The sequence below is a fragment of the Oncorhynchus nerka genome, linkage group LG15 (assembly GCF_034236695.1).
Source record: "Oncorhynchus nerka isolate Pitt River linkage group LG15, Oner_Uvic_2.0, whole genome shotgun sequence".
NCBI classification, from domain to species: Eukaryota; Metazoa; Chordata; class Actinopteri; order Salmoniformes; family Salmonidae; genus Oncorhynchus; species Oncorhynchus nerka.
This window is the reverse complement of record NC_088410.1, coordinates 4,951,758-4,975,058: the sequence shown is the minus strand read 5'-3', so window position 1 is coordinate 4,975,058 and position 23,301 is coordinate 4,951,758. Positions and strand designations below refer to the sequence as shown.

The window sequence follows — 23,301 nt, the reverse complement described above, 5'->3', positions numbered from 1 at the left end:
GTAATATAGACCATGTTATTATGTTGAATAAGCTGTCCTGATAGGGTAATATAGACCATGTTATTATGTTGAATAAGCTGTCCTGATAGGGTAATATAGACCATGTTATTATATTGAATAAGCTGTCCTGATAGGGTAATATAGACCATGTTATTATATTGAATAAGCTGTCCTGATAGGGCAATATAGACCATGTTATCCTGTTGAATAAGCTGTCCTGATAGGGTAATATAGACCATGTTATTATGTTGAATAAGCTGTCCTGATAGGGTAATATAGACCATGTTATCCTGTTGAATAAGCTGTCCTGATAGGGTAATATAGACCATGTTATTCTGTCCTGATAGGGTAATATTGACCATGTTATTCTGTTGAATAAGCTGTCCTGATAGGGTAATATAGACCATGTTATTCTGTCCTGATAGGGTAATATTGACCATGTTATTCTGTTGAATAAGCTGTCCTGATAGGGTAATATAGACCATGTTATTCTGTCCTGATAGGGTAATTCCCGCTCAGTTCCCGCTCAGCCCAGTCAAAACTGTTCGCTGCTCTGGCCCCCCAATCGTGGAACAAACTCCCTCACGACGCCAGGACAGCGGAGTCAATCACCACCTTCCGGAGACACCTGAAACCCCACCTCTTTAAGGAATACCTAGGATAGGATAAAGTAATCCCTCTCACCCCCTCCCCTGAAAAGATTTAGATGCACTACTGTTCCACTGGAGGTCATAAGGTGAATGCACCAATTTGTAAGTCGCTCTGGATAAGAGCGTCTGCTAAATGACTTAAATGTAAATGTAATATTGACCATGTTATTCTGTTGAATAAGCTGTCCTGATAGGGTAATATAGACCATGTTATGCTGTTGAATAAGCTGTCCTGATAGGGTAATATAGACCATGTTATTATATTGAATAAGCTGTCCTGATAGGGTAATATAGACCATGTTATTATATTGAATAAGCTGTCCTGATAGGGTAATATAGACCATGTTATTATATTGAATAAGCTGTCCTGATAGGGTAATATAGACCATGTTATCCTGTTGAATAAGCTGTCCTGATAGGGTAATATAGACCATGTTATTCTGTCCTGATAGGGTAATATAGACCATGTTATTATGTTGAATAAGCTGTCCTGATAGGGTAATATAGACCATGTTATGCTGTTGAATAAGCTGTCCTGATAGGGTAATATAGACCATGTTATTATGTTGAATAAGCTGTCCTGATAGGATAATATAGACCATGTTATTATGTTGAATAAAGCCTAGCCAATGGCTGACTTCGCAAGCTAGATTTATCGCCCCAGTGACCACCAGAGAAAATCCTGATTGGATATTTTTTCTCTTCAGTGTTAACGCTTTCCTTTTTAACAAAAAACTGAAGAATCAGAACATCATTGAAAATAGTAATATAATAATTATTTGTAATTGTATTTATAAATCCTTAGCCTTTCTCTGAAAGCGGAAAAGGCCCTCGTTGTTCGCCACTGTGTTTCAGTTAGTAATAATTTGTAAAGCGGCTCTATTTGCTTTCTTTTTTCAACATTCTGAACGTCTAAATAATTCATGTTGTTCTGAAATATGAACACAGAAACACTGAACATTTTGAACTCTTTATTATGCGATTTGACAAAATTACAATCATGGTCCTGAATTGGAATCACATTTTTCTGGTCTCGACTCGGTCTCGGACCACTCACCCCCCCCTCCCAGTCTCGGTCTTGACTCGGTCTCGCCCCCCTCCCAGTCTTGGTCTTGAGTCGGTCTCGAAATCAACACTGATTGGTCTTTTAATGACAGATAGTACAAAATATATCCAGAATTGTGCACATTTTCCATAATTTTCGCCATAATTATTCCTTTTCAAAGTAAACAGGATGGGACTCTTATCCTAAAGGATTCCAAAAACTTGTGACCCGGACGTACTTAGGTCTTCTTGCCTGCTTCGCAGCGGTCAACAAAGCTATTCTTTCAACCACCTCAGTAGCTTGATAGCCAACAATAAACCGAAACATTGACGGTCATAGGCCATTTTTGTGAACATTAACTAATCTTAGTGTTTTAAACACGCGTCTGTTTACGTATCTACTGGTTAAGTTTGACCTAATTTGCTCAATACATTTGCAAACCTGTTAAGATTGATACTGAGCCTAGCACTAGGATAGTCGCTAATGCTAAATAGCTAGCTAATATCTCCGACCATGAGCTCATTAAATTATTCCCCCTCTACTAAAGAAGATGAGGTTTGTTGCACGGAGACCGAAGCTCTGGGGCTGAACATTGTCGTGAAAGAAGAAGATGGTGGTGTTACAGTGAAAGGAGATGAAGACGTTTTCAGAATTAAAAAGGAGGAAGAGGAGGATGTTACAGTGAAAGAAGAGAAAGAACATTTTGGGCCAGAAGAGGGGATAAAGGCTGTCATAGTGGAAGAAGAGGAGGTAGAAGCTTTCAGAATGAAAAAGGAGGAAGAGGAAGATGTCACATTGAAAAAAGAGGAGGAGGATGTTACAGTGAAAGAAGAGAAAGAACAATTTGGAGTGAAAGAGGAAGAGGGGATAGAGGCTGTCACAGTGGAAGATGAGGAGGTAGAACCTTTCAGAATTAAAAAGGAGGAAGAGGAAGCTGTCACAGTGGAAGAGGAGGTGGTAGAAGCTTCGATAATGAAAAGGGAGGAAGAGGAAGATATCACATTGAAAAAAGAGGAGGAGGATGTTATATTGAAAGAAGAGAGAGAACATTTTGGAGTGAAAGAGGAAGAGTATGCTATCTCAATAAAAGAGGAGAAGGAAGACGTTTTGGGAGCGAAAGAGGATGATGATGAAGAGGAAGAAGAAGAAGGAGGAGGGGAGGAGGAGGAGGAGACAGAAGATCTGATTAACACCAGTGAGTATTGTCTTAAAAACAGGGGGCACGAACTCTACAGTTGTTGAACTGTGTTGTTTTTAAGGGGGATTCTATTGATGTTCTACACATGAATGTTGTTCTTTACTGAACGATTCTGCGATTGGTCCTTGCGGTTTTTAAAACGGTTAAACTAGTGATATATCGGCCTAGCCATTCTTTCTTGGAGATTATAAACTGGGAGGTTGGAGCCCTGAATGCTGATTGGCTGAAAGCCGTGGTATACCATGGGTATGACAAAACATACATTTTTCTGCTCTAATTACGTTGGTAACCAGTTTATAATAATAATAAGGCAACTCGGGTGTTTGTGGTATATGGCCAATATTCCACGGCTAAGGGCTGTATCCAGGCACTCTGCGTTGCGTCGTGCTTAAGAACAGCCCATAGCCGTGGAATATTGGCCACACCCCCCCCAGGGCCTTATTGTTTAAATATAGCCTCATTTATAAATGCCCCACGAGCTTTAGTTCAACTGTCACAGTTCCCATCAGAACCAATAATATAGGTTAAGTTGTACATTAAGCAAAACACAAATCTAAATGTAGACATTTCTAACATATACAGTCCTAATGTTCCTGAAAGAAAGTGGAGCTAAAATGAAAGATGAATCGTTCGTGTTTAGTTTTATAAATAAAACATGTGAAATGTCCAGACTGGGTTTAATAGCCATTAAATAATACATTTTTAAATATAATCCATTTAAAAAAGAAAAAATCCAATTGTTAAAAACAGACATTTTGTTATGAATGATAATCACCGCCCCTGAAGTTACTGAAATCATTTATTACTATTCGACATGGAAGTAGCACTCATCACAAGGGGTGTCCAATCACATCCGCAGAGATCAACCAGTACACACCCGATTCAACTTATAAACCAATCATAGACTTCAATCAAGACTTGATTCGTTGTTACTGATTGGTTAGAACAAAAATCTACTACCACACAGGCCCTCTGTGGATAAGAACCACCACACAGGCCCTCTGTGGATAAGGACCACCACACTGGCCCTCTGTGGATAAGAACCACCACACGGGCCCTCTGTGGATAAGGACCACCACACAGGCCCTCTGTGGATAAGAACCACCACACAGGCCCTCTGTGGATAAGAACCACCACACAGGCCCTCTGTGGATAAGAACCACCACACAGGCCCTCTGTGGATAAGAACCACCACACAGGCCCTCTGTGGATAAGAACCACCACACCGTGTATCCTATACTGACTAGTCTATTTATCCATTAGGTCTAATACATGTATTCTATACTGACTAGTCTATTACATGTATCCTATACTGACTAGTCTAATACATGTATCCTATACTGACTAGTCTATTACATGTATCCTATACTGACTAGTCTAATACATGTATCCTATACTGACTAGTCTATTTATCCATTAGGTCTAATACATGTATCCTATACTGACTAGTCTATTCATCCATTAGGTCTAATACATGTATCCTATACTGACTAGTCTAATACATGTATCCTATACTGACTAGTCTATTACATGTATCCTATACTGACTAGTCTATTTATCCATTAGGTCTAATACATGTATCCTATACTGACTAGTCTATTCATCCATTAGGTCTAATACATGTATCCTATACTGACTAGTCTATTACATGTATCCTATACTACTAGTCTAATACATGTATCCTATACTGACTAGTCTATTTATCCATTAGGTCTAATACATGTATCCTATACTGACTAGTCTATTTATCCATTAGGTCTAATACATGTATCCTATACTGACTAGTCTATTTATCCATTAGGTCTAATACATGTATCCTATACTGACTAGTCTATTACATGTGTCCTATACTGACTAGTCTATTACATGTATCCTATACTGACTAGTCTATTTATCCATTAGGTCTAATACATGTATCCTATACTGACTAGTCTATTCATCCATTAGGTCTAATACATGTATCCTATACTGACTAGTCTATTACATGTATCCTATACTGACTAGTCTAATACATGTATCCTATACTGACTAGTCTATTTATCCATTAGGTCTAATACATGTATCCTATACTGACTAGTCTATTTATCCATTAGGTCTAATACATGTATCCTATACTGACTAGTCTATTTATCCATTAGGTCTAATACATGTATCCTATACTGACTAGTCTATTACATGTGTCCTATACTGACTAGTCTATTACATGTATCCTATACTGACTAGTCTATTTATCCATTAGGTCTAATACATGTATCTTATACTGACTAGTCTATTTATCCATTAGGTCTAATACATGTATCCTATACTGACTAGTCTATTACATGTATCCTATACTGACTAGTCTATTTATCCATTAGGTCTAATACATGTATCCTATACTGACTAGTCTATTTATCCATTAGGTCTATTACATGTATCCTATACTGACTAGTCTATTACATGTATCCTATACTGACTAGTCTATTACATGTATCCTATACTGACTAGTCTATTTATCCATTAGGTCTAATATATGTATCCTATACTGACTAGTCTATTACATGTATCCTATACTGACTAGTCTATTTTTCCATTAGGTCTAATACATGTATCCTATACTGACTAGTCTATTACATGTATCCTATACTGACTAGTCTATTTATCCATTAGGCCTAATACATGTATCCTATACTGACTAGTCTATTACATGTATCCTATACTGACTAGTCTATTTATCCATTAGGTCTAATACATGTATCCTATACTGACTAGTCTATTACATGTATCCTATACTGACTAGTCTATTTATCCATTAGGTCTAATACATGTATCCTATACTGACTAGTATTTATCCATTAGGTCTAATACATGTATCCTATACTGACTAGTCTATTTATCCATTAGGTCTAATACATGTATCCTATACTGACTAGTCTATTTATCCATTAGGTCTAATACATGTATCCTATACTGACTAGTCTATTTATCTATTAGGTCTATTACATGTATCCTATACTGACTAGTCTATTACATGTATCCTATACTGACTAGTCTAATACATGTATCCTATACTGACTGGTCTATTTATCTATTAGGTCTAATACATGTATCCTATACTGACTAGTCTATTTATCTATTAGGTCTAATACATGTATCCTATACTGACTAGTCTATTACATGTGTCCTATACTGACTAGTCTATTACATGTATCCTATACTGACTAGTCTATTTATCTATTAGGTCTAATACATGTATCCTATACTGACTAGTCTATTTATCTATTAGGTCTAATACATGTATCCTATACTGACTAGTCTATTTATCTATTAGGTCTAATACATGTATCCTATACTGACTAGTCTATTACATGTGTCCTATACTGACTAGTCTATTACATGTATCCTATACTGACTAGTCTATTTATCTATTAGGTCTAATACATGTATCCTATACTGACTAGTCTATTTATCTATTAGGTCTAATACATGTATCCTATACTGACTAGTCTATTACATGTGTCCTATACTGACTAGTCTATTACATGTATCCTATACTGACTAGTCTATTACATGTATTCTATACTGACTAGTCTATTTATCCATTAGGTCTAATATATGTATTCTATACTGACTAGTCTATTTATCTATTAGGTCTAATATATGTATCCTATACTGACTAGTCTATTTATCTATTAGGTCTAATACATGTATCCTATACTGACTAGTCTATTTACCCATTAGGTCTATTACATGTATCCTATACTGACTAGTCTATTTTTCCATTAGGTCTAATACATGTATCCTATACTGACTAGTCTATTTATCCATTAGGTCTAATACATGTATCCTATACTGACTAGTCTATTACATGTATCCTATACTGACTAGTCTATTACATGTATCCTATACTGACTAGTCTATTTATCCATTAGGTCTAATACATGTATCCTATACTGACTAGTCTATTACATGTATCTTATACTGACTAGTCTATTACATGTATCCTATACTGACTAGTCTATTTATCTATTAGGTCTAATACATGTATCCTATACTGACTAGTCTATTACATGTATCCTATACTGACTAGTCTATTTATCTATTAGGTCTAATACATGTATTCTATACTGACTAGTCTAATACATGTATCCTATACTGACTAGTCTATTTATCCATTAGGTCTAATACATGTATCTTATACTGACTAGTCTATTACATGTATCCTATACTGACTAGTCTATTTATCTATTAGGTCTATTAGACTAGTCTAATACATGTATCCTATACTGACTAGTCTATTACATGTATCCTATACTGACTAGTCTATTTATCTATTAGGTCTAATACATGTATCCTATACTGACTAGTCTAATACATGTATCCTATACTGACTAGTCTATTACATATCCTATTGACTAGTCTACATACCTATACTGACTAGTCTATTACATGTATCCTATACTACTAGTCTGATACTGACTAGTCTATTTATCCATTAGGTCTAATACATGTATCCTATACTGACTAGTCTATTTATCTATTAGGTCTAATATATGTATCCTATACTGACTAGTCTATTTATCTATTAGGTCTATACATGTATCCTATACTGACTAGTCTATTTACATTAGTCTATTACATGTATCCTATACTGACTAGTCTATTTTTCCATTAGGTCTAATACATGTATCCTATACTGACTAGTCTATTTATCCATTAGGTCTAATACATGTATCCTATACTGACTAGTCTATTTGTATCCTATACTGACTAGTCTATTACATGTATCCTATACTGACTAGTCTATTTATCCATTAGGTCTAATACATGTATCCTATACTGACTAGTCTATTACATGTATCTTATACTGACTAGTCTATTACATGTATCTAGTCTATTTATCTATTAGGTCTAATACATGTATCCTATACTGACTAGTCTATTACATGTATCCTATACTGACTAGTCTATTTATCTATTAGGTCTAATACATGTATTCTATACTGACTAGTCTAATCATGTATCCTATACTGACTAGTCTATTTATCCATTAGGTCTAATACATGTATCCTATACTGACTAGTCTATTACATGTATCCTATACTGACTAGTCTATTTATCTATTAGGTCTAATACATGTATCCTATACTGGTCTATTACATGTATCCTATACTGACTAGTCTATTACATGTATCCTATACTGACTAGTCTATTTATCTATTAGGTCTAATATCATGTCTATTTATCCTATACTGACTAGTCTATTTATCCATTAGGTCTAATACATGTATCCTATACTGACTAGTCTATTTAGGTCTATATCCTATACTGACTAGTCTATTTTTCCATTAGGTCTAATACATGTATCCTATACTGACTAGTCTATTTATCCATTAGGTCTAATACATGTATCCTATACTGACTAGTCTATTTATCCATTAGGTCTAATACATGTATCCTATACTGACTAGTCTATTACATGTATCCTATACTGACTAGTCTATTTATCTATTAGGTCTAATACATGTATCCTATACTGACTAGTCTATTACATGTATCTAATACATGTATTTATACTATAGTCTATTACATGTATCCTATACTGACTAGTCTATTTATCTATTAGGTCTATTACATGTATCCTATACTGACTAGTCTATTTATCATTAGTCTATTACATGTATCTATACTGACTAGTCTATTTATCTATTAGGTCTAATACATGTATTCTATACTGACTAGTCTAATACATGTATCCTATACTGACTAGTCTATTTATCTATTAGGTCTAATACATGTATTCTATACTGACTAGTCTAATACATGTATCCTATACTGACTAGTCTATTTATCCATTAGGTCTAATACATGTATCTTATACTGACTAGTCTATTACATGTATCCTATACTGACTAGTCTATTACATGTATCCTATACTGACTAGTCTATTTATCTATTAGGTCTATTACATGTATCCTATACTGACTAGTCTATTACATGTATCCTATACTGACTAGTCTAATACATGTATCCTATACTGACTAGTCTATTACATGTATCCTATACTGACTAGTCTATTTATCTATTAGGTCTATTACATGTATCCTATACTGACTAGTCTATTTATCTATTAGGTCTAATACATGTATCCTATACTGACTAGTCTATTTATCCATTAGGTCTAATACATGTATCCTATACTGACTAGTCTAATACATGTATTCTATAATGACTAGTCTATTACATGTATCCTATACTGACTAGTCTATTTATCTATTAGGTCTAATACATGTATCCTATACTGACTAGTCTAATACATGTATCCTATACTGACTAGTCTATTACATGTATCCTATACTGACTAGTCTATTACATGTATCCTATACTGACTAGTCTATTTATCCATTAGGTCTAATACATGTATCCTATACTGACTAGTCTATTTATCCATTAGGTCTAATACATGTATCCTATACTGACTAGTCTATTACATGTATTACTGACTAGTCTATTACATATCTTATACTGACTAGTCTAATACATGTATCCTATACTGACTAGTCTATTTATCCATTAGTCTATTTATACATGTATCCTATACTGACTAGTCTATTTATCTATTAGGTCTAATACATGTATCCTATACTGACTAGTCTATTACATGTATCCTATACTGACTAGTCTATTTATCTATTAGGTCTATTACATGTATCCTATACTGACTAGTCTATTTATCTATTAGGTCTAATACATGTATCCTATACTGACTAGTCTATTTATCTATTAGGTCTAATACATGTATCCTATACTGACTAGTCTATTTATCTATTAGGTCTAATACATGTATCCTATACTGACTAGTCTATTACATGTATCCTATACTGACTAGTCTATTTATCCATTAGGTCTAATACATGTATCTTATACTGACTAGTCTATTACATGTATCCTATACTGACTAGTCTATTTATCTATTAGGTCTATTACATGTATCCTATACTGACTAGTCTATTTATCTATTAGGTCTAATACATGTATCCTATACTGACTAGTCTATTACATGTATCCTATACTGACTAGTCTATTTATCTATTAGGTCTAATACATGTATCCTATACTGACTAGTCTATTACATGTATCCTATACTGACTAGTCTATTTATCTATTAGGTCTATTACATGTATCCTATACTGACTAGTCTATTTATCCATTAGGTCTAATACATGTATCCTATACTGACTAGTCTATTTATCTATTAGGTCTAATACATGTATCCTATACTGACTAGTCTATTACATGTATCCTATACTGACTAGTCTATTTATCTATTAGGTCTAATACATGTATCCTATACTGACTAGTCTATTACATGTATCCTATACTGACTAGTCTATTTATCTATTAGGTCTATTACATGTATCCTATACTGACTAGTCTATTTATCTATTAGGTCTAATACATGTATCCTATACTGACTAGTCTATTACATGTATCCTATACTGACTAGTCTATTTATCTATTAGGTCTAATACATGTATCCTATACTGACTAGTCTATTACATGTATCCTATACTGACTAGTCTATTTATCTATTAGGTCTATTACATGTATCCTATACTGACTAGTCTATTTATCCATTAGGTCTAATACATGTATCCTATACTGACTAGTCTATTTATCTATTAGGTCTATTACATGTATCCTATACTGACTAGTCTATTACATGTATCCTATACTGACTAGTCTAATACATGTATCCTATACTGACTAGTCTATTACATGTATCCTATACTGACTAGTCTATTTATCCATTAGGTCTAATACATGTATCCTATACTGACTAGTCTATTACATGTATCCTATACTGACTAGTCTATTTATCCATTAGGTCTAATACATGTATTCTATACTGACTAGTCTATTTATCTATTAGGTCTAATACATGTATCCTATACTGACTAGTCTATTACATGTATCTTATACTGACTAGTCTATTACATGTATCCTATACTGACTAGTCTATTTATCCATTAGGTCTAATACATGTATCCTATACTGACTAGTCTATTTATCCATTAGGTCTAATACATGTATCCTATACTGACTAGTCTATTACATGTATCTTATACTGACTAGTCTATTACATGTATCCTATACTGACTAGTCTATTTATCTATTAGGTCTAATACATGTATCCTATACTGACTAGTCTATTACATGTATCCTATACTGACTAGTCTATTTATCTATTAGGTCTAATATCATTAGACTAGTCTAATACATGTATCCTATACTGACTAGTCTATTTATCCATTAGGTCTAATACATGTATCTTATACTGACTAGTCTATTACATGTATCCTATACTGACTAGTCTATTACATGTATCCTATACTGACTAGTCTATTTATCTATTAGGTCTATTACATGTATCCTATACTGACTAGTCTATTTATCTATTAGGTCTATTACATGTATCCTATACTGACTAGTCTATTACATGTATCCTATACTGACTAGTCTAATACATGTATCCTATACTGACTAGTCTATTACATGTATCCTATACTGACTAGTCTATTTATCTATTAGGTCTATTACATGTATCCTATACTGACTAGTCTATTTATCTATTAGGTCTAATACATGTATCCTATACTGACTAGTCTATTTATCCATTAGGTCTAATACATGACTAGTCTATTACATGTATCCTATACTGACTAGTCTATTTATCTATTAGGTCTAATACATGTATCCTATACTGACTAGTCTAATACATGTATCCTATACTGACTAGTCTATTACATGTCTATACTACAGTCTATTACATGTATCCTATACTGACTAGTCTATTTATCCATTAGGTCTAATACATGTATCCTATACTGACTAGTCTATTTATCCATTAGGTCTAATACATGTATCCTATACTGACTAGTCTATTACATGTATCCTATACTGACTAGTCTATTACATGTATCCTATACTGACTAGTCTATTACATGTATCCTATACTGACTAGTCTATTTATCTATTAGGTCTATTACATGTATCCTATACTGACTAGTCTATTTATCCATTAGGTCTAATACATGTATCCTATACTGACTAGTCTATTACATGTATCCTATACTGACTAGTCTATTTATCCATTAGGTCTAATACATGTATCCTATACTGACTAGTCTATTACATGTATCCTATACTGACTAGTCTATTTATCTATTAGGTCTAATACATGTATCCTATACTGACTAGTCTAATACATGTATCCTATACTGACTAGTCTATTACATGTATCCTATACTGACTAGTCTATTACATGTAATACCTATACTGACTAGTCTATTTATCCATTAGGTCTAATACATGTATCTTATACTGACTAGTCTATTTATCCATTAGGTCTAATACATGTATCCTATACTGACTAGTCTATTTATCCATTAGGTCTAATACATGTATCTTATACTGACTAGTCTATTACATGTATCCTATACTGACTAGTCTATTACATGTATCCTATACTGACTAGTCTATTACATGTATCCTATACTGACTAGTCTATTTATCTATTAGGTCTAATACATGTATCCTATACTGACTAGTCTATTTATCCATTAGGTCTAATACATGTATCCTATACTGACTAGTCTATTTATCCATTAGGTCTAATACATGTATCCTATACTGACTAGTCTATTTATCCATTAGGTCTAATACATGTATCTTATACTGACTAGTCTATTTATCCTATACTGACTAGTCTATTACATGTATCCTATACTGACTAGTCTATTACATGTATCCTATACTGACTAGTCTATTACATGTATCCTATACTGACTAGTCTATTACATGTATCCTATACTGACTAGTCTATTTATCCATTAGGTCTAATACATGTATCCTATACTGACTAGTCTATTTATCCATTAGGTCTAATACATGTATCCTATACTGACTAGTCTATTTATCCATTAGGTCTAATACATGTATCCTATACTGACTAGTCTATTTATCCATTAGGTCTAATACATGTATCTTATACTGACTAGTCTATTACATGTATCCTATACTGACTAGTCTATTACATGTATCCTATACTGACTAGTCTATTACATGTATCCTATACTGACTAGTCTATTACATGTATCCTATACTGACTAGTCTATTACATGTATCCTATACTGACTAGTCTATTTATCTATTAGGTCTAATACATGTATCCTATACTGACTAGTCTATTACATGTATCCTATACTGACTAGTCTATTTATCTATTAGGTCTAATACATGTATCCTATACTGACTAGTCTATTACATGTATCCTATACTGACTAGTCTATTTATCCATTAGGTCTAATACATGTATTCTATACTGACTAGTCTATTTATCCATTAGGTCTAATACATGTATCCTATACTGACTAGTCTATTACATGTATCCTATACTGACTAGTCTATTACATGTATCCTATACTGACTAGTCTATTTATCCATTAGGTCTAATACATGTATCCTATACTGACTAGTCTATTTATCTATTAGGTCTAATACATGTATCCTATACTGACTAGTCTATTTATCTATTAGGTCTAATACATGTATCCTATACTGACTAGTCTAATACATGTATCCTATACTGACTAGTCTATTTATCCATTAGGTCTAATACATGTATCCTATACTGACTAGTCTAATACATGTATCCTATACTGACTAGTCTATTTATCTATTAGGTCTAATACATGTATCTTATACTGACTAGTCTAATACATGTATCCTATACTGACTAGTCTATTTATCTATTAGGTCTAATACATGTATCCTATACTGACTAGTCTATTTATCTATTAGGTCTAATACATGTATCCTATACTGACTAGTCTATTACATGTATCCTATACTGACTAGTCTAATACATGTATCCTATACTGACTAGTCTATTACATGTATCCTATACTGACTAGTCTATTTATCCATTAGGTCTAATACATGTATCCTATACTGACTAGTCTATTTATCCATTAGGTCTAATACATGTATATACTGACTAGTCTATTTATCCATTAGGTCTAATACATGTATCCTATACTGACTAGTCTAATACATGTATCCTAGTCTATTACATGTATCCTATACTGACTAGTCTATTTATCTATTAGGTCTAATACATGTATCCTATACTGACTAGTCTAATACATGTATCCTATACTGACTAGTCTATTACATGTATCCTATACTGACTAGTCTATTACATGTATCCTATACTGACTAGTCTATTTATCCATTAGGTCTAATACATGTATCCTATACTGACTAGTCTATTTATCCATTAGGTCTAATACATGTATCCTATACTGACTAGTCTATTACATGTATCCTATACTGACTAGTCTATTACATGTATCTTATACTGACTAGTCTAATACATGTATCCTATACTGACTAGTCTATTTATCCATTAGGTCTAATACATGTATCCTATACTGACTAGTCTATTTATCTATTAGGTCTAATACATGTATCCTATACTGACTAGTCTATTACATGTATCCTATACTGACTAGTCTATTTATCTATTAGGTCTATTACATGTATCCTATACTGACTAGTCTATTTATCTATTAGGTCTAATACATGTATCCTATACTGACTAGTCTATTTATCTATTAGGTCTAATACATGTATCCTATACTGACTAGTCTATTTATCTATTAGGTCTAATACATGTATCCTATACTGACTAGTCTATTACATGTCCTATACTGACTAGTCTATTTATCCATTAGGTCTAATACATGTATCTATACTGACTAGTCTATTACATGTATCCTATACTGACTAGTCTATTTATCTATTAGGTCTATTACATGTATCCTATACTGACTAGTCTATTTATCCTATTAGGTCTAATACATGTATCCTATACTGACTAGTCTATTACATGTATCCTATACTGACTAGTCTATTTATCTATTAGGTCTAATACATGTATCCTATACTGACTAGTCTATTACATGTATCCTATACTGACTAGTCTATTTATCTATTAGGTCTATTACATGTATCCTATACTGACTAGTCTATTTATCCATTAGGTCTAATACATGTATCCTATACTGACTAGTCTATTTATCTATTAGGTCTATTACATGTATCCTATACTGACTAGTCTATTACATGTATCCTATACTGACTAGTCTAATACATGTATCCTATACTGACTAGTCTATTACATGTATCCTATACTGACTAGTCTATTTATCCATTAGGTCTAATACATGTATCCTATACTGACTAGTCTATTACATGTATCCTATACTGACTAGTCTATTTATCCTATTGACTAGGTCTAATACATGTATCCTATACTGACTAGTCTATTTATCTATTAGGTCTAATACATGTATCCTATACTGACTAGTCTATTACATGTATCTTATACTGACTAGTCTATTACATGTATCCTATACTGACTAGTCTATTTATCCATTAGGTCTAATACATGTATCCTATACTGACTAGTCTATTTATCCATTAGGTCTAATACATGTATCCTATACTGACTAGTCTATTACATGTATCTTATACTGACTAGTCTATTACATGTATCCTATACTGACTAGTCTATTTATCTATTAGGTCTAATACATGTATCCTATACTGACTAGTCTATTACATGTATCCTATACTGACTAGTCTATTTATCTATTAGGTCTAATACATGTATTCTATACTGACTAGTCTAATACATGTATCCTATACTGACTAGTCTATTTATCCATTAGGTCTAATACATGTATCTTATACTGACTAGTCTATTACATGTATCCTATACTGACTAGTCTATTACATGTATCCTATACTGACTAGTCTATTTATCTATTAGGTCTATTACATGTATCCTATACTGACTAGTCTATTTATCTATTAGGTCTATTACATGTATCCTATACTGACTAGTCTATTACATGTATCCTATACTGACTAGTCTAATACATGTATCCTATACTGACTAGTCTATTTATCTATTAGGTCTATTACATGTATCCTATACTGACTAGTCTATTTATCTATTAGGTCTAATACATGTATCCTATACTGACTAGTCTATTTATCCATTAGGTCTAATACATGTATTCTATAATGACTAGTCTATTACATGTATCCTATACTGACTAGTCTATTTATCTATTAGGTCTAATACATGTATCCTATACTGACTAGTCTATTTATCCTATTGACTAGTCTATTACATGTATCCTATACTGACTAGTCTATTACATGTATCCTATACTGACTAGTCTATTTATCCATTAGGTCTAATACATGTATCCTATACTGACTAGTCTATTTATCCATTAGGTCTAATACATGTATCCTATACTGACTAGTCTATTACATGTATCCTTTACTGACTAGTCTATTACATGTATCCTATACTGACTAGTCTATTACATGTATCCTATACTGACTAGTCTATTTATCCATTAGGTCTAATACATGTATCCTATACTGACTAGTCTATTACATGTATCCTATACTGACTAGTCTATTTATCTATTAGGTCTATTACATGTATCCTATACTGACTAGTCTATTTATCCATTAGGTCTAATACATGTATCCTATACTGACTAGTCTATTACATGTATCCTATACTGACTAGTCTATTTATCCATTAGGTCTAATACATGTATCCTATACTGACTAGTCTATTACATGTATCCTATACTGACTAGTCTATTTATCTATTAGGTCTAATACATGTATCCTATACTGACTAGTCTAATACATGTATCCTATACTGACTAGTCTATTACATGTATCCTATACTGACTAGTCTATTTATCCATTAGGTCTAATACATGTATCCTATACTGACTAGTCTATTTATCCATTAGGTCTAATACATGTATCTTATACTGACTAGTCTATTTATCCATTAGGTCTAATACATGTATCCTATACTGACTAGTCTATTTATCCATTAGGTCTAATACATGTATCTTATACTGACTAGTCTATTACATGTATCCTATACTGACTAGTCTATTACATGTATCCTATACTGACTAGTCTATTACATGTATCCTATACTGACTAGTCTATTTATCTATTAGGTCTAATACATGTATCCTATACTGACTAGTCTATTTATCCATTAGGTCTAATACATGTATCTTATACTGACTAGTCTATTTATCCATTAGGTCTAATACATGTATCCTATACTGACTAGTCTATTTATCCATTAGGTCTAATACATGTATCTTATACTGACTAGTCTATTACATGTATCCTATACTGACTAGTCTATTACATGTATCCTATACTGACTAGTCTATTACATGTATCCTATACTGACTAGTCTATTACATGTATCCTATACTGACTAGTCTATTACATGTATCCTATACTGACTAGTCTATTTATCCATTAGGTCTAATACATGTATCCTATACTGACTAGTCTATTTATCCATTAGGTCTAATACATGTATCTTATACTGACTAGTCTATTTATCCATTAGGTCTAATACATGTATCCTATACTGACTAGTCTATTTATCCATTAGGTCTAATACATGTATCTTATACTGACTAGTCTATTACATGTATCCTATACTGACTAGTCTATTTATCCATTAGGTCTAATACATGTATCCTATACTGACTAGTCTATTACATGTATCCTATACTGACTAGTCTATTACATGTATCCTATACTGACTAGTCTATTTATCTATTAGGTCTAATACATGTATCCTATACTGACTAGTCTATTACATGTATCCTATACTGACTAGTCTATTTATCTATTAGGTCTAATACATGTATCCTATACTGACTAGTCTATTACATGTATCCTATACTGACTAGTCTATTTATCCATTAGGTCTAATACATGTATTCTATACTGACTAGTCTATTTATCCATTAGGTCTAATACATGTATCCTATACTGACTAGTCTATTACATGTATCCTATACTGACTAGTCTATTACATACTGACTCCTATACTGACTAGTCTATTTATCCATTAGGTCTAATACATGTATCCTATACTGACTAGTCTATTTATCTATTAGGTCTAATACATGTATCCTATACTGACTAGTCTATTTATCTATTAGGTCTAATACATGTATCCTATACTGACTAGTCTAATACATGTATCCTATACTGACTAGTCTATTTATCCATTAGGTCTAATACATGTATCCTATACTGACTAGTCTAATACATGTATCCTATACTGACTAGTCTATTTATCTATTAGGTCTAATACATGTATCTTATACTGACTAGTCTAATACATGTATCCTATACTGACTAGTCTATTTATCTATTAGGTCTAATACATGTATCCTATACTGACTAGTCTATTTATCTATTAGGTCTAATACATGTATCCTATACTGACTAGTCTATTACATGTATCCTATACTGACTAGTCTATTACATGTATCCTATACTGACTAGTCTATTACATGTATCCTATACTGACTAGTCTATTTATCCATTAGGTCATAGGTAATACATGTATCCTATACTGACTAGTCTATTTATCCATTAGGTCTAATACATGTATCCTATACTGACTAGTCTATTTATCTATTAGGTCTAATACATGTATCCTATACTGACTAGTCTATTACATGTATCCTATACTGACTAGTCTAATACATGTATCCTATACTGACTAGTCTAATACATGTATCCTATACTGACTAGTCTATTACATGTATCCTATACTGACTAGTCTAATACATGTATCCTATACTGACTAGTCTATTTATCTATTAGGTCTAATACATGTATCCTATACTGACTAGTCTATTTATCCATTAGGTCTAATACTTGTATCCTATACTGACTAGTCTATTTATCTATCAGGTCTATTACATGTATCCTATACTGACTAGTCTATTACATGTATCTTATACTGACTAGTCTATTACATGTATCCTATACTGACTAGTCTATTACATGTATCTTATACTGACTAGTCTAATACATGTATCCTATACTGACTAGTCTATTACATGTATCCTATACTGACTAGTCTATTTATCCATTAGGTCTATTACATGTATCCTATACTGACTAGTCTATTTATCTATTAGGTCTAATACATGTATCCTATACTGACTAGTCTATTACATGTATTCTATACTGACTAGTCTATTTTTCCATTAGGTCTAATACATGTATCCTATACTGACTAGTCTATTTATCCATTAGGTCTAATACATGTATCCTATACTGACTAGTCTATTTATCCATTAGGTCTAATACTTGTATCCTATACTGACTAGTCTATTTATCCATTAGGTCTAATACTTGTATCCTATACTGACTAGTCTATTTATCCATTAGGTCTAATACTTGTATCCTATACTGACTAGTCTATTTATCCATTAGGTCTAATACTTGTATCCTATACTGACTAGTCTATTTATCCATTAGGTCTAATACTTGTATCCTATACTGACTAGTCTATTTATCCATTAGGTCTAATACTTGTATCCTATACTGACTAGTCTATTTATCCATTAGGTCTAATACATGTATCCTATACTGACTAGTCTATTACATGTATCCTATACTGACTAGTCTATTACATGTATCCTATACTGACTAGTCTATTTATCTATTAGGTCTATTACATGTATCCTATACTGACTAGTCTATTTATCTATTAGGTCTAATACATGTATCCTATACTGACTAGTCTATTACATGTATCCTATACTGACTAGTCTAATACATGTATCCTATACTGACTAGTCTATTTATCCATTAGGTCTAATACATGTATCCTATACTGACTAGTCTAATACATGTATCCTATACTGACTAGTCTATTTATCTATTAGGTCTAATACATGTATCTTATACTGACTAGTCTAATACATGTATCCTATACTGACTAGTCTATTTATCTATTAGGTCTAATACATGTATCCTATACTGACTAGTCTATTTATCTATTAGGTCTAATACATGTATCCTATACTGACTAGTCTATTACATGTATCCTATACTGACTAGTCTAATACATGTATCCTATACTGACTAGTCTATTACATGTATCCTATACTGACTAGTCTATTTATCCATTAGGTCTAATACATGTATCCTATACTGACTAGTCTATTTATCCATTAGGTCTAATACATGTATTCTATACTGACTAGTCTATTTATCTATTAGGTCTAATACATGTATCCTATACTGACTAGTCTATTACATGTATCCTATACTGACTAGTCTAATACATGTATCCTATACTGACTAGTCTAATACATGTATCCTATACTGACTAGTCTATTACATGTATCCTATACTGACTAGTCTAATACATGTATCCTATACTGACTAGTCTATTTATCTATTAGGTCTAATACATGTATCCTATACTGACTAGTCTATTTATCCATTAGGTCTAATACTTGTATCCTATACTGACTAGTCTATTTATCTATCAGGTCTATTACATGTATCCTATACTGACTAGTCTATTACATGTATCTTATACTGACTAGTCTATTACATGTATCCTATACTGACTAGTCTATTACATGTATCTTATACTGACTAGTCTAATACATGTATCCTATACTGACTAGTCTATTACATGTATCCTATACTGACTAGTCTATTTATCCATTAGGTCTATTACATGTATCCTATACTGACTAGTCTATTTATCTATTAGGTCTAATACATGTATCCTATACTGACTAGTCTATTACATGTATTCTATACTGACTAGTCTATTTTTCCATTAGGTCTAATACATGTATCCTATACTGACTAGTCTATTTATCCATTAGGTCTAATACTTGTATCCTATACTGACTAGTCTATTTATCCATTAGGTCTAATACTTGTATCCTATACTGACTAGTCTATTTATCCATTAGGTCTAATACTTGTATCCTATACTGACTAGTCTATTTATCCATTAGGTCTAATACTTGTATCCTATACTGACTAGTCTATTTATCCATTAGGTCTAATACTTGTATCCTATACTGACTAGTCTATTTATCCATTAGGTCTAATACTTGTATCCTATACTGACTAGTCTATTTATCCATTAGGTCTAATACTTGTATCCTATACTGACTAGTCTATTAATCCATTAGGTCTAATACTTGTATCCTATACTGACTAGTCTATTACATGTATCCTATACTGACTAGTCTATTACATGTATCCTATACTGACTAGTCTATTTATCTATTAGGTCTATTACATGTATCCTATCCTGACTAGTCTATTTATCTATTAGGTCTAATACATGTATCCTATACTGACTAGTCTATTACATGTATCCTATACTGACTAGTCTAATACATGTATCCTATACTGACTAGTCTATTACATGTATCCTATACTGACTAGTCTATTTATCCATTAGGTCTAATACATGTATCCTATACTGACTAGTCTATTTATCCATTAGGTCTAATACATGTATTCTATACTGACTAGTCTATTTATCTATTAGGTCTAATACATGTATCCTATACTGACTAGTCTATTACATGTATCCTATACTGACTAGTCTAATACATGTATCCTATACTGACTAGTCTAATACATGTATCCTATACTGACTAGTCTATTACATGTATCCTATACTGACTAGTCTAATACATGTATCCTATACTGACTAGTCTATTTATCTATTAGGTCTAATACATGTATCCTATACTGACTAGTCTATTTATCCATTAGGTCTAATACTTGTATCCTATACTGACTAGTCTATTTATCTATCAGGTCTATTACATGTATCCTATACTGACTAGTCTATTACATGTATCTTATACTGACTAGTCTATTACATGTATCCTATACTGACTAGTCTATTACATGTATCTTATACTGACTAGTCTAATACATGTATCCTATACTGACTAGTCTAATACATGTATCTTATACTGACTAGTCTAATACATGTATCCTATACTGACTAGTCTATTACATGTATCTTATACTGACTAGTCTAATACATGTATCCTATACTGACTAGTCTATTACATGTATCTTATACTGACTAGTCTAATACATGTATCCTATACTGACTAGTCTATTACATGTATCTTATACTGACTAGTCTATTACATGTATCTTATACTGACTAGTCTAATACATGTATCCTATACTGACTAGTCTATTACATGTATCCTATACTGACTAGTCTATTTATCCATTAGGTCTATTACATGTATCCTATACTGACTAGTCTATTTATCTATTAGGTCTAATACATGTATCCTATACTGACTAGTCTATTACATGTGTCCTATACTGACTAGTCTATTTATCCATTAGGTCTAATACTTGTATCCTATACTGACTAGTCTATTTATCCATTAGGTCTAATACTTGTATCCTATACTGACTAGTCTATTTATCCATTAGGTCTAATACTTGTATCCTATACTGACTAGTCTATTTATCCATTAGGTCTAATACTTGTATCCTATACTGACTAGTCTATTTATCCATTAGGTCTAATACTTGTATCCTATACTGACTAGTCTATTTATCCATTAGGTCTAATACTTGTATCCTATACTGACTAGTCTATTTATCCATTAGGTCTAATACTTGTATCCTATACTGACTAGTCTATTTATCCATTAGGTCTAATACTTGTATCCTATACTGACTAGTCTATTACATGTATCCTATACTGACTAGTCTATTACATGTATCCTATACTGACTAGTCTATTTATCTATTAGGTCTATTACATGTATCCTATCCTGACTAGTCTATTTATCTATTAGGTCTAATACATGTATCCTATACTGACTAGTCTATTTATCCATTAGGTCTAATACATGTATCCTATACTGACTAGTCTAATACATGTATCCTATACTGACTAGTCTATTTATCTATTAGGTCTAATACATGTATCCTATACTGACTAGTCTAATACATGTATCCTATACTGACTAGTCTATTTATCTATTAGGTCTAATACATGTATCCTATACTGACTAGTCTATTTATCCATTAGGTCTAATACTTGTATCCTATACTGACTAGTCTATTTATCTATCAGGTCTATTACATGTATCCTATACTGACTAGTCTATTACATGTATCCTATACTGACTAGTCTAATACTTGTATCCTATACTGACTAGTCTATTTATCTATCAGGTCTATTACATGTATCCTATACTGACTAGTCTATTACATGTATCCTATACTGACTAGTCTATTTATCCATTAGGTTTATTACATGTATCCTATACTGACTAGTCTATTTATCAGGTCTAATACATGTATCCTATACTGACTAGTCTAATACATGTATCCTATACTGACTAGTCTATTTATCCATTAGGTCTAATACTTGTATCCTATACTGACTAGTCTATTAC

The 23,301-nt window shown here is 32.3% G+C and overlaps 1 protein-coding gene across 1 annotated transcript in view; it reads left to right on the top strand.

Annotated features, from left to right (window-relative positions):
* The first annotated feature begins 1,913 nt into the window (after positions 1 to 1,913).
* LOC115118660 (oocyte zinc finger protein XlCOF6-like) overlaps positions 1,914 to 23,301 on the top strand; it is a 62,962-nt gene continuing 41,574 nt past the window's right edge. Inside the window, exon 1 of the mRNA XM_065002211.1 lies at positions 1,914 to 2,890. Within this exon, the coding sequence (XP_064858283.1) occupies positions 2,209 to 2,890 (682 nt within the window). The 5' untranslated portion in view covers positions 1,914 to 2,208. The remainder of the gene's footprint in view (positions 2,891 to 23,301) is intronic.